Below are 13,252 nucleotides of genomic sequence, written 5' to 3' on the forward strand. Positions count from 1 at the left end.
ATCCGTAGTGGCATAATGGGTGTCAGCGGCCAGTTTAACAATTACTACCCAGGCTAAAGTTTGTCTACCATGGGGTTACAAACAATTATCTTTTAAGCTGTGTCACGCTTTCATTTTCCTTTTTCACAATGTTCTGTCTTGATGCCGGGCCTGTGGAGAATGGATCAGGCCTATCTAGCGCCCCGACTGGAGAGAAAGGATTAAAAAAAAAGTTGAGAATAGTTGATTGAAGATGAGATAAATAAGTGTCTCGACTTTGCTTCTCTAAGGGGGTATTTATTAATATATGCTTCCCTCTTATCTTTCTATTCCATTCTTTCTATTCCATTCTCAATCTGTAGCTCATCGTGAGCCCATATACAGTACTCTCTCTTTCCCCTCCTTCCCCCCTAACCCCCCTCCCCCCCCTCCTACACACACCCCCCCCCCACACCTGGAACCATGGCTTCTGCAGCTGAGCAGTCCAATGTTCTAGAAGGCGAGCTGACCTGCCCCGTCTGCCTGGATGTGTTTGACAACCCTCACCTGCTCCCCTGTGGCCACAACCTCTGCCTGGCCTGCGTGCACCGCCTCAAGCGCCAGACGGAACACGCACGCTTCCGCTGCCCGGAGTGCCGCGAGAGCCACCGCTGCAGCGCCGAGCCCCTCAAGAACTTCAAGCTGGCGAACATTGCTAGCAACTTCCGCAAGAGGGCCGGGGAGGCGGCCAATGATCCAGCTCCAGACAGCCAGTGCCAGGCCAAGAACCCCACCGCTGTCCCCTGCGACTACTGCCCTCCTTGGGGGGGCCAGGCAGGGGGGGAGGGGGCAGAGGCCGGAGCTCCGGGGCCCTGGCCTGGGAATGTGGCGGCGGGCGCCGCGGCAGGAGGGGCGTTGGCAGTTAAGACGTGTCTGAAGTGTGAGGTGTCCATGTGTCAGGAGCACATCAAGCCCCACCTGGAGCTCCTGGCGTTCAGGGAGCACCCGCTGACCGAGCCCCTGGCTGACCTGAGGAAGAGGAACTGTCCGGAGCACGACGAGATGTACAGGTAGGAGGGACCAGATGTACAGGTAGGAGGGACCAGATACTGAGAGGATGTACAGATAGGGCAGTAGAGGTAGGGCAGTACAGATAGGGCAATAGATGTGGGGCAGTACAGGTAGGGCAGTAGAGGTAGAGCAGTGCAGAAAGGCAGTAGATGGGGCAGTAGAGGTAGGGCAGTGCAGATAGGGCAGTAGAGGTAGGGCAGTACAGAAAGGGCAGTAGAGGTAGGGCAGTACAGAAAGGGCAGTAGAGGTAGGGCAGTAGAGGTAGGGCAGTACAGATAGGGCAGTAGAGATAGGGCAGTACAGATAGGGCAGTACAGATAGGGCAGTACAGATAGGGCAGTAGAGGTAGGGCAGTACAGATAGGGCAGTAGAGGTAGGGAAGTACAGATTGATAAGAAAATGGGGTTGGAGAGATGAGATGTAAAGGTGAGAGAGAGAGAGAGAGAGGAGGCTACTACCAGAATGGAATCTCTATTGGTTATTTTTGTGCCCATAGTGAATGAGTGTCCATAATCATCTAGTTTCACAGACTCCAATCTGTGTGATTTCAGATACTACTGCCTGGATGACAAGGTGTGTTTGTGCAATGCTTGCACCATAGAGGGACATCACTCAGGCCACACCATCAAGACCCTGAAGAACACTATGAAAGACCTGAAGGTACAGCTGTAACCCATTTAGTGACAGGTGCTGGGGGGGAAGGAGCCGGAGCTTGTGAGGGAGGTGGAGCGATACCAATTACACCTGGTGGGGCTAACCTCCACGCACAGCACCGGCGCCGGAACCAAACTCCTGGATAGGGGTTGGACCCTGTTCTTCTCCGGAGTTGCTCACGGTATGAGGCGTAAGGCAGGTGTGGCTATACTAGCTAGCCCCCAGCTGAGCGCCTCTGTGCTGGAGTTCACCCCAGTGGACGAGAGGGTCGCCTCCCTGCGCCTTAGGACTGTGGGGGGGGGGACTCTGACTGTGGTTTGTGCTTATGCACCGAACAGCAGTTCAGAGTACTCAGCCTTCCTGCAGACCCTGAGTGGAGTCCTTTTGGGGGCTCCTGCAGGGGACTCCAGTGTCCTACTGGGGGACTTCAATGCACACGTAGGCAATGATGGAGAAACTTGGAGGGGCGTGATTGGGAGGCATGGCCACCACGATCTGAACCCGAGTGGTGTTTTGTTGTTGGACTTCTGTGCTAGTCACGGTTTGTCCATAACAAACACCATGTTCGAACACAAGGATGCCCACAAGTACACCTGGCATCAGAACACCTTAGGCCGAAGGTCGATGATCGTTATCGTATCATCTGATCTGAGGCCATGCGTTTTGGACACTCGGGTAAAGAGAGGGGCAGAGCTGTCCACTGATCACCATCTGGTGGTGAGCTGGTTTCGATGGCGGGGCTAACTTCTGGACAGACCTGGAAAACCCAAGCGTGTAGTGAGGGTGAACTGGGAACGTCTGGAGGAAGAGCCTGTCCGGAGAGATTTCAATTGCCACCTCCGGCGGAGCTTCTCAGGCATCCCTGTGGAGGTTGGGGACATCGAGCATGAGTGGTCGGTGTTCAAAGCCTCCATTGCTGAAGCTGCGGCTGGGAGCTGTGGCCTGAGGGCCATAGGTACCTCAAGGGGCGGTAACCCTCGGACACCGTGGTGGACAGCGGTGGTGAGGGAAGCCGTCCGACTGAAGAAGGAGGCCTTCCGGGTTATGTTAGCCCGGGAGACCCCAGAAACAGTTGCAGGGTATCGACTGGCCCGGAGGGCTGCGGCTTCGGCCGTGACCAAGGCAAAGCAGCGGGTGTGGGAGGAGTTCGGAGAAACCATGGAGAAGGACTTTCGGTCGGCACCAAAGTGTTTCTGGAAGACCATCAGACACCTCAGGAAGGGAAAGCGGGGGACCATCCAAGCTGTATACAGCAAGGAGGGGACACTGCTGACCTCAACTGAGGAGGTTGTTGAGCGTTGGAAGGAGCACTTTGAGGAACTCCTGAACCCGACTAATCCACCCTCTACGATCGAGGCACAGCCGGAAGATGATGGGGGGTCGTCAATGTCCTTGGAGGAGGTCACTGAGGTAGTCAAACAACTCCACAGTGGCAGAGCCCCAGGGACTGATGAGATCCGTCCAGAAATGCTGAAGGCGCTGGGTGTAGAGGGGCTGTCTTGGTTGACACGCCTCTGTAACACTGCGTGGAAGTCTGGGTCAGTGCCGAAGGAGTGGCAGACTGGGGTGGTGGTCCCAATATTCAAAAAAGGGGACCAGAGGGTGTGTGCGAATTATAGAGGCATCACATTACTCAGCCTCCCAGGGAAAGTTTACTCCAAGGTGCTGGAAAGGAGGGTCCGGCCGATAGTCGAACCTCAGATCGAAGAGGAACAATGCGGATTTCGTCCTGGTCGTGGAACTACCGACCAGCTCTTCACTCTCGCAAGGATCTTGGAGGGGGCTTGGGAGTTTGCCCAACCTGTCTACATGTGTTTTGTGGACTTGGAGAAGGCTTACGACCGGGTCCCCCGAGAGGTCTTGTGGAGGGTTATGCGGGAGTATGGGGTGAGGGGGTCCCTACTTAGGGCCATCCAATCCCTGTACACCCAGAGCGAGAGCTGTGTCCGGGTCCTCGGCAGTAAGTCGTCTGCCTTTCCGGTGGGTGTTGGCCTCCGCCAGGGCTGCGCTTTGTCACCAATCCTGTTTGTGATTTTCATGGACAGGATATCGAGGCGTAGCCGGGGGGAGGTGGGTTTGCAGTTCGGTGAGCTGGGGATCACGTCACTGCTTTTTGCAGATGATGTGGTCCTGATGGCATCAGCTGCCTGCGACCTCCAGCACTCTCTGGATAGGTTCGCAACTGAGTGTGAAGCGGCTGGGATGAGAATAAGCACTTCTAAATCTGAGGCCATGGTTCTCAGCAGGAAACCGGTGGCCTGTCCGCTCCGAGTAGGAAATGAGTCCTTACCCCAAGTGAAGGAGTTCAAGTATCTGGGGGTCTTGTTCACGAGTGAGGGAACCATGGAGAGGGAGTTTGGCCGGAGAATCGGAGCAGCTGGTGCGGTTCTGCAGTCGCTATACCGCACTGTTGTGACGAAAAGAGAGCTGAGCCAAAAGGCAAAGCTCTCGATCTACCGGTCTATCTTCGTCCCCACCCTCACCTATGGTCATGAAGGATGGGTCATGACCGAAAGAACGAGATCACGGATACAAGCGGCCGAAATGAGTTTTCTCCGGAGGGTGGCTGGGGTCTCCCTGAGAGATCGGGTGAGAAGTTCAGTCATCCGGGAGAGACTCGGAGTAGAGCCGCTGCTCCTTTGCGTCGAAAGGAGCCAGTTGAGGTGGTTCGGGCATCTAGTGAGGATGCCTCCTGGGCGCCTCCCTAGGGAGGTGTTCCAGGCGTGTCCGGCTGGGAGGAGGCCGCGGGGTAGACCCAGGACCAGGTGGCGGGACTACATCTCCGCACTGGCCTGTGAGCGGCTAAAGATTCCCCAGGCAGAGCTGGTTGATGCTGCTAGGGAAAGGGATGTCTGGGGCCCCCTGCTGGAGCTGCTGCCTCCGCGACCCGACCCTGGATAAGCGGATGAAGATGATGATATATATATATATATCACGCTAGGATATTTTATTTATTGCGCCTTTTATTCCCCTGCTTTTAAAAAATAAAGTTTTTTCTTTGGAGAAGACATGGATGTCCTGAGAGACATGGATGTGGCTATATAAAGACTACTCCATCAGTCCCATTATATCATATTTTATGTCAGTAGTAGATTAACCATGTAGGATAATTGAATGAACACTACTGTAGTCCACTTTTGAAAGTAGATGTTGATTTGTTAATGTACAGTATCATACTTTTACTCTAGTCATGTGTAACCTGCATCTTCAGCAGCGCTCAGATTGAAGCCCCGATTCAGCACAGGTTTCACTAGTGGTTTAGACTCTGGCGCGGGTTTAAAGGAGAATGCTCGTTTTTGACAACCTGGACCTTATTTACGGCATATTATAAGACGTTTGATTCAACGAGATCCCTTTGGTGTAATTCGGAGGCCTGTAGAAGAAATTAAAAATCCAGCGCAAGCCAAGTATATCTATGTAATGGTGGCGGACGGGGCACTGAGAATGCAGCTTCTAAAAAATCTATTTTCTGCCGCGAAACGGTTGTTTTCATCAATCTGTCTTTATGAATCGCTAGTTGTGCTTACATAGAGCGAGAGCTTGTTGTGGTTTTTCACATGCCTCTAATATGATCTTTAGAAACGAAATAGCTTCCCCACTTGCTCCAGCACGCATGCGCACATCGCGCAAACTGGCTATTCTCCGTCTGTAGGCTACACTTGCGGCTCACATTCTCTACGCTACGATCGGCGTCCATCATATTCTAAGTCATCTTCTATATCCTCAAAATCTGATAAATATTCAGGCATATTGCACACAATATTCCAGGCACCAACAAGCTGATCGTAGAGTAGAGAATGTGAGCCGTGAGTGTAGCCTACAGACGTAACGGAGAATAGCCAGTCTGCGTGCTGTGCGCATGCGTGCTGGAGCAAGTGGGGAAGCGGAATTGCTTCTGAATGGTTTCCGAACGGTTCCGCCAAAGGCAGTTATTGAGGCCCACCGATAAAACCACCTTCTGTGTCATCCGACAGGGGTCCAGCTTATCCAGGAGCGCCTTCAGATGGTGAATCTGGGCCCCTGGAAAGCTGTCAACCTGCACTAATGGAAGGTAGTATTGGGGGACCCTGGAGAGGTTAGAGTCCCCAACCACTAGTACAGGTTTACTCACTGTCAGTGCCCAGTTGGGCCCCTTTTGGAAGGTCTGTTTATGGCGGGTGGGTCTCTGGAGAGAACTGAATGCTGTCATTCTCAGTCTCCTCGCCACGCCCCCTCTCAGACCCCAACAGTGGCGGACCGGAGCCCTCACTCCCCTCTCTCCCTGGATACATTCCTGCGTTTGCAGGTAGTTGTTCCGATCCTGAATCAGGTAAAGGAGAGGGGTTGATGGCCTCCGAGATAGAAACCGCCACATGAGATCTGAGCCTCATAGAGGCCTGAACCTGTTCTTCCTGTACCAAGTCCTCCTCATCAGAGCTAAATTTGAGGTCAAAGTTAAGGTCAGAGATAGTGTAAGGGAGGTCAGTATAAAACTGAGAGTTGCTGTTTCCACTCCCCTCCCCCCTCAGAACCTGGGCTGAGATAACCTGAATTCTATTCCCTGTAGAGGGTCCCAGAGCAAAGTCAGTAGCCTTAGTACAGTCAAGATGGTTGAGATCCCCATTAGGGCTGGAGTCAGTATGGGGTGGAGGATAGGGGTTGGGATTGGGGTTAAGGTCAGGGCTGGGGTTAGGGTCAGGGTTGGGGATGGGAAGGTGGTTGGGGCTTGGGTTAGGTGAAGGGTTGGGATTTAGGGTGGGATTGGATAGGAAGTTAGGAGTGGGATTAGGGTTAGGTAAGGGATTAGGATTTGGGCTGGGGTTAGGGGTCAGGTAAAGATTAGGGTCAGGATTAGGACTGGGCATAGGTGGGTGGTTGGGGTTAGGGCTTGGGTTAGGTTGAGGATTAGGATTTGGACTGGGATTAGGTGGGCAGTGAGGGTTGGGGCTTAGGTTAGGTTGGAGGTTAGGATTTGGGCTGGGGAAAGGGGTGGGGGTAGGGGTAGATTTAGGGTAAGGGCCAGGATTGGGTAAGTGGTTAGGGTAAGGGTTGGGGTTTGGGTTAGGAACAGGGTTGGGTTTAGGGACAGGGTTGGGTGGGAAGTTAGGATTTGGGCTGAGGAAAGGGGTAGGGATGGGATTGGGTTTAGGGTGAGGGCCAGGATTAGGTGAATGGTTAGGGTAAGGGTTGGGGTTTGGGTAAGAGACAGGGTGGGGATTAGGATAAGGGTTAGGATAAGGGCCAGGGTTAGGTAGGTGGTTAAGGTAAGGATGAGGGTGGGGGAAGTGGTTAGGATTTGGGTAATGGTGGAGTGATGATTGAAAACCATGGTCCGGCTCCAGATGGGAGTGAGAACTAGAGGGGAGCAAACGATCGACCCCCCAGGACCTGGAGGACCCAAGATCTAAACCAGGCCCAGCAGGATGTCTGGGGTGTCTAATCCGAGGGGGGCCATGAGCAGGGCCAGGAGCGGCCTGAGATGGAAGTTCCGGCCACTCGTCTGGATTAATCACTGGTCCTGGCGCAGGGGCTGGGTACTCTCACCCACGAGCGTTGTTAAGGTGGCAATTGAGGTGTCAGTAAGCCTATTCCTATACCTAGATCTCCCATAGGCAATGGCTTTCTCCAACGCCACCTGCTCGAAAGGGGGGAGACCCCCCAGTCCCAAGGCCAGCACTGAGTCATAGTGATGTTTCAGAATGGAGAGATTTTGTCTCATCCACTGACCAGTGTTGGCCTTCACTCTCCCTGCTGTATCAGGATTAGGTGATGATGGTTTGATGAACAATGTAAGTTTGTTTACTTGTTTCATCATTCCTATAGGAAACACCCCAGACTCCTGTGACCTTTCAATCACTTCGGCATGATGGATCGGCTGAAGTAATTTGAAATAACGTTTTTCCAATCTAGTTCCCTCTGGCGGATTAGCAACTGATCGAGTTCCATGAATGTCTCCCATCTCAGCATTGGGAGGTTGGCGTGCTCTCCGCTGATCCCCTCTAGGACCTCTCCTGTTTTTAGGCCTCATTTCTGAGATTGAAAAGGACCAACCAGACTCAACAGCAAACCTAAGACCTTGAGCTATAAACTTCCCACACAGATCAACCGTGGACTTTTAGAATAAAGACCTAAGTCTTAAAACTTCCCACACAGTAAACTGTGGTTTATAGAATGACTAAATTGTATGAAACAAAGAAGGAATCATATAGAAAAACACAAACAAGATAGTATAGGGTTGCGAATAATATGGGTGGTAGTGGCCGAGCCACCTGGACTTGTAACAGCCCCAAACAAAAAAACACACACACGCTGTGCAAATTGTACAATCACACGTGTAACACACCACACAAAAGAGGATCTAAGTGCTTAGGTGGCAGATGGGTGCCCACCTGAACCCAAACCTTGTGCAAACACTGCAAATCACATCAAATGTGTTAAATATGTGCAAAACTGCAAAGAGAACATGGGGGCTGATGCTCCCGTCCTGGGGCCCAGCTCCCCACCCAAATAAAAATGTGCAACCCAGTGCAATGTCTGGTCTGAAATCCTTGTCTAAGGTGAACAAATTAAGTTAAAAAAGGGAAAACCAGGCTAATGCCTAAAACAATGGCTCCCTCAAACTGAAATTTAAGAAAACAGATCAAAATAACCCACTAAAATGCAACAATATTAAAAGAAAAAAGAGCTCCTGACAGTTTCGGCATAACATGCCTTCATCAGAGGATTAGGAGAATGAGCAAAGAAGAACACATATATAGAGAAGCACAGGGGGGGTGGGGCCATGAAGAAGCTCCTCATTGGCTAAGTGCTAATGGGGTAGGGTAGGGCTCCTAATAGCCTCCACCTGTATGTGCCAAATTGCGTTTTAAAAGGATGGTCAAGAGGCCGAGACGAAACGAAACGCTATGAAACGAAACGAAACGGGGTAAAAAAATGAAACGAATGTCAAAAACCACTAATAAAGAGACATAAAAACTCCCAAATTACCCACCTTTCTCCTCCAAATCAATTTAAAACCCACTATCTAACCAACTGATTCCCTAAAGTAAGAAAAGTAGGGTTTCTGGTGTAAATAAAACCATATCCTCCCAATAATCCAAGTACCTTTCTTTTAGGATTTTGGGAACCCAGAAAAGGATTTTGAGGGTCAGTGTGCATCTTAAAAGAACTAGAAAAGAGTCTGTGGCGCTGGCCGGTTAGGTGAGGGAATCTAAGTCTCAGCCTACTAAAAAGCAGGCTGAATGCACGGGCACACAAACCACTAATATGCTCTATCAAAAGGTAAAAAACGGAGAGTGGGGTGTCATCCACCATCAACAATCAGAAGATCTCCGGTTTCAGGAAAAGATACATACTAGGTAGGTAAAATCGGGAGTAAAGGGGTCTCAAAATGGTTTACCAGCAGGGTATAAAGGAACAGGGGATGGTCTAAGAATAACTAAGAGGATGGGAATGAAAAAATAGGGGAGGCAGGTCACAAGTGCTGTGGTAAAAGTGCTTGTTCACACACTCAGGCAATAAAATCATGCAAAAAACACACGTGAATACATATATAAAAGAGAAACCTGCACTCACACAAACCATTCACTTCACCATCCATCTAGTATCCATTTTATATTTAATTTTCATTTAAACCGTGTGGCGAGAGTGTTTAGTTTCAAAATCCACGTTCTCTCTCTAAACAATCTCTGCTTTAAAGTCCATCTAACTCCCTGTTCCAGTCCTGTAATCCTCAAATTCTCACAGCCATGTAGTTTAAAATGCTGATACAGCAACTTAGTATGAGTAGAATGTTTGATATGGTATAGATGTTGTTTGAGCCTCACAGACAACATGTTCTTAGTCTGCCCAATATACCATTTATTACAAACCAAACACTCAATACCATATACCAAGTTCACAGAATTGAGTTGAAGCGCATTCCACACGGGTAAACCGTGGCCAGTGTGTGAATTAAAAATGTAAAGAACCATCCTAAAATAAAACGCAAGAGGGTTCTCTTTTTCTCTACTAAGAGACGCATTCACTAACAGATCCCGTAGATTCCTGTTCCTTCTATAAGCTGCGTTAAGTTTAAACTCCTGTAGAGGTGCTACTACATTTTGGAGCGAGGTGAAGTTGACTTTTAAAAGGCGATTAAGTGTCACTGAGGTGGATGAGTAAGTGGACACGAATGGAATACGTTTTTTCTCCACACTCTTCTCCTCCACACTTCCAGGGCCCTCCTCACTAAACAGCTGAGAAACTTCAGTCCTGATATTCCGGAGGAAGGTCCGACTATAGCCTCTGGGTCTAAGGGCCCGGAAGAGGGTCCGAGTAGCCGACTGGACATCCGCCTCTACTACACAGATCCGACGAAACCTAATCAGTTGGGATTTAATAATCCCCCTGTAGGTATGTCTGGGATGGTACGACGATCTGTGCAGTAGGGCATGGGTGTCCGTCGGCTTAAAATAGACCCTCGTCCCGAGCCCACCCACCCCTCCATTGTTCTCCTGACGAACAAACACCTCTGTATCCAGAAAGTTCAACTTCTCTGTGGAAAGCTCATACTTCACCGAAATCGCCTCATGATGCCCATTTAAAATATCAATGAAATGCTGAAATTCAGCTGCTGTGTAGGGCCATACTCCAAAAATATCATCCAGGTATCTTAAATAAAGTAAAGGCAATTTCGAGCATTTGGGGAAGACAGTTCGCTCCCACTCGGCCATATAGATGTTCGCATAGGCCGGAGCGAACTTCTTCCCCATTGCTGTACCATATACCTGTAAATAATATTTAGAATTAAATTCAAAATCATTCCGGGTCAAGCCCAACTCCAGGAGTTTTAGGAGCGCCACATCTGGCCTCGCAGGATCTGGATAACGTATAAAGACCTCTCGAACTGCTTTGAGGCCCAGCTGAGTGTCAATGTTAGTGTACAATGCATCTACATCAATGGAAAAAAGGAAAGAACCAGGAGCAAAGTTAAAAGATTTCAATTTGTCCACAAAGGTATACGTATCTTTTACGTAACTAGAATGCAACTGAGAGAGAGGGTTTATATAAAAATCTATATATTCAGCAATCCGATGCGACTCACTACTACAATCAGAAACTATAGGCCTTCCTGGCGGCACCTGATGGGGGACTGTCCACGTCTCAGCGTTCTTATGAATCTTCGGCAGTAAATAAAACTTGCGTGGGCGTGGAGGGTCAACACCATAAAGATAAATTCTCTGTTTAGCCGAAATTTCTTTCTTTTCACACAGTTGATCCAGGATAGCTCTAATTTCTTTCTGTGTCTCTAATTGTATGGAGTTCTCTAAGGGCAAATAGTGTTTCCTATTCTCTAACTGTCTATTCGCCTCTATCAGATATGATGTCTTGTCCTGAATAACGATCTTTGACCCCTTATCGGCCGGTTTAATAATAATATCTTTATTTTGTTTTAGTTTTTGTAGGGCCTTTCTCTCCTCCTTAGATAAATTACCAGAACCCCTCCTCTGATCAGACACACCCCCGAAGCCCTCCACGTCCGCCCGAATGAGAGCTCTAATGGGGTCAGATATTGATTCCTCCTTAGGCTCCCAAGTCGAGGGCAGCGTAAAGGGCTCACGGGAGGAGTTCGAGGAGTACTCAAAGTGGTCTAGCAACTTAAGCCTCCTGTGATAAAAATGGAGGTCTCATCTAAGGTCCTCTCTGTTAGTCCTCCCAGGGGTCGGGACAAACAGGAGGCCTTTCTCCAGGAGAGTTCTCTCAGCAGTGGACAAATTGAAGCTAAGTGCTAAATTTAAAATATTGGAAGCGTCAGGGGTGAAATTCTTCGGTTCCCCCTCCACTAGTTTAATTGTTCCATCCAAGTAGACAGGATGTGGGAAGCTGTATTCGAAGTCCAGTGAATCTGGTCATGGGACACTCTAAAATCTGGACCTGCAATGCCCTCTAGGACTCTAAAAGTGGTAGCCAAGAACCGGTTAGTTTCCTCCACTGAAGCCAGTATCGGGTCTGGGAGAGTAGGAGCGGTCTGAATTAGGGGGATGAAAATCTCCGCATTCAGAAACACCCGCTTCGCTGCTGCCACCAGCGAGCGGAATTGCTTCTGAATGGTTTCCGAACGGTTCCGCCTAAGGCAGTTATTGAGGCCCACCGATAAAACCACCTTCTGTGTCATCTGACAGGGGTCCAGCTTATCCAGGAGCGCCTTCAGATGGTGAATCTGGGCCCCTGGAAAGCTGTCAACCTGCACTAATGGAAGGTAGTATTGGGGGACCCTGGAGAGGTTAGAGTCCCCAACCACTAGTACAGGTTTACTCACTGTCAGTGCCCAGTTGGGCCCCTTTTGGAAGGTCTGTTTATGGCGGGTGGGTCTCTGTGGAGAGAACTGAATGCTGTCATTCTCAGTCTCCTCGCCACGCCCCCTCTCAGACCCCAACAGTGGCGGACCGGAGCCCTCACTCCCCTCCCTCCCTGGATACATTCCTGCGTTTGCAGGTAGTTGTTCCGATCCTGAATCAGGTAAAGGAGAGGGGTTGATGGCCTCCGAGATAGAAACCGCCACATGAGATCTGAGCCTCATAGAGGCCTGAACCTGTTCTTCCTGTACCAAGTCCTCCTCATCAGAGCTAAATTTGAGGTCAAAGTTAAGGTCAGAGATAGTGTAAGGGAGGTCAGTATAAAACTGAGAGTTGCTGTTTCCACTCCCCTCCCCCCTCAGAACCTGGGCTGAGATAACCTGAATTCTATTCCCTGTAGAGGGTCCCAGAGCAAAGTCAGTAGCCTTAGTACAGTCAAGATGGTTGAGATCCCCATTAGGGCTGGAGTCAGTATGGGGTGGAGGATAGGGGTTGGGATTGGGGTTAAGGTCAGGGCTGGGGTTAGGGTCAGGGTTGGGGATGGGAAGGTGGTTGGGGCTTGGGTTAGGTGAAGGGTTGGGATTTGCACGCGTGTGTGCGTGTGTGTGTGTGTGCGCGTGTGTGTGTGTGGTAACGATCATCCCCTGTGCTCTCCTCTCAGACGCGTTTGCGGGACCGCTGTGGGACGCCTCAGCTGTTGATGGACACTAAGAGGATCTACCCCGTCACCTTCCCCTTCAACCCCTCCTCCCTGGCCCTGGAGACCATCCAGATCCCCGGCTCCCTCAACCTCACCTTCCTCACACGGGTGTAAAAAATAATAAATTAATATGAATATATATATATATCTGGGCAGTGGCTAGTTGCAAAACTAGAATGGAGAAGTAAGACGCCTCCTTCCCTCCACTAGTCTGGGGGTCCACCCTCAACCTCACGGTCCTCACATTGGTGTAAAAAATAATAAATGAATATATATATATATCTGGGCAGTGGCTAGTTGCAAAACTAGAATGGAGAAGTAAGACGCCTCCTTCCCTCCACTAGTCTGGGGGTCCACCTTGGGCAAGTGGTAGTACCCCCTAGCCCCCCTACCTGGGGTTACAGGCAAAAAACCCTGATGAAATTACAACCTAAAGGAAGAGAGACCCGGCCCGGAGGAAGCCCGGGGCCCTCGTCTGGAGCCAGGCCCAGACGGAGGGCCCGCATGCGAGCGCCTGGTGGCCGGGCTTACCACGGAGCCCGGCCGGGCCCAG

At 50.3% G+C, this 13,252-nt stretch overlaps 1 protein-coding gene across 1 annotated transcript; it reads left to right on the forward strand.

The window, feature by feature from the left end:
• Positions 1-709: 709 nt before the first annotated feature.
• Positions 710-12,813, forward strand: LOC311328356 (E3 ubiquitin/ISG15 ligase TRIM25-like; the record flags this gene model as incomplete). Its single annotated transcript, XM_084462338.1, has 4 exons — positions 710-731; positions 866-1,028; positions 1,581-1,689; positions 12,661-12,813. The coding sequence occupies 4 exons, from the start codon at positions 710-712 to the stop codon at positions 12,811-12,813; spliced, it is 447 nt and encodes a 148-aa protein (XP_084318464.1).
• Between the last annotated feature and the right edge of the window lie 439 nt (positions 12,814-13,252).

The sequence above is a fragment of the Borostomias antarcticus genome (assembly GCF_949987555.1).
Source record: "Borostomias antarcticus genome assembly, contig: scaffold_76, whole genome shotgun sequence".
NCBI lineage: Eukaryota > Metazoa > Chordata > Actinopteri > Stomiiformes > Stomiidae > Borostomias > Borostomias antarcticus.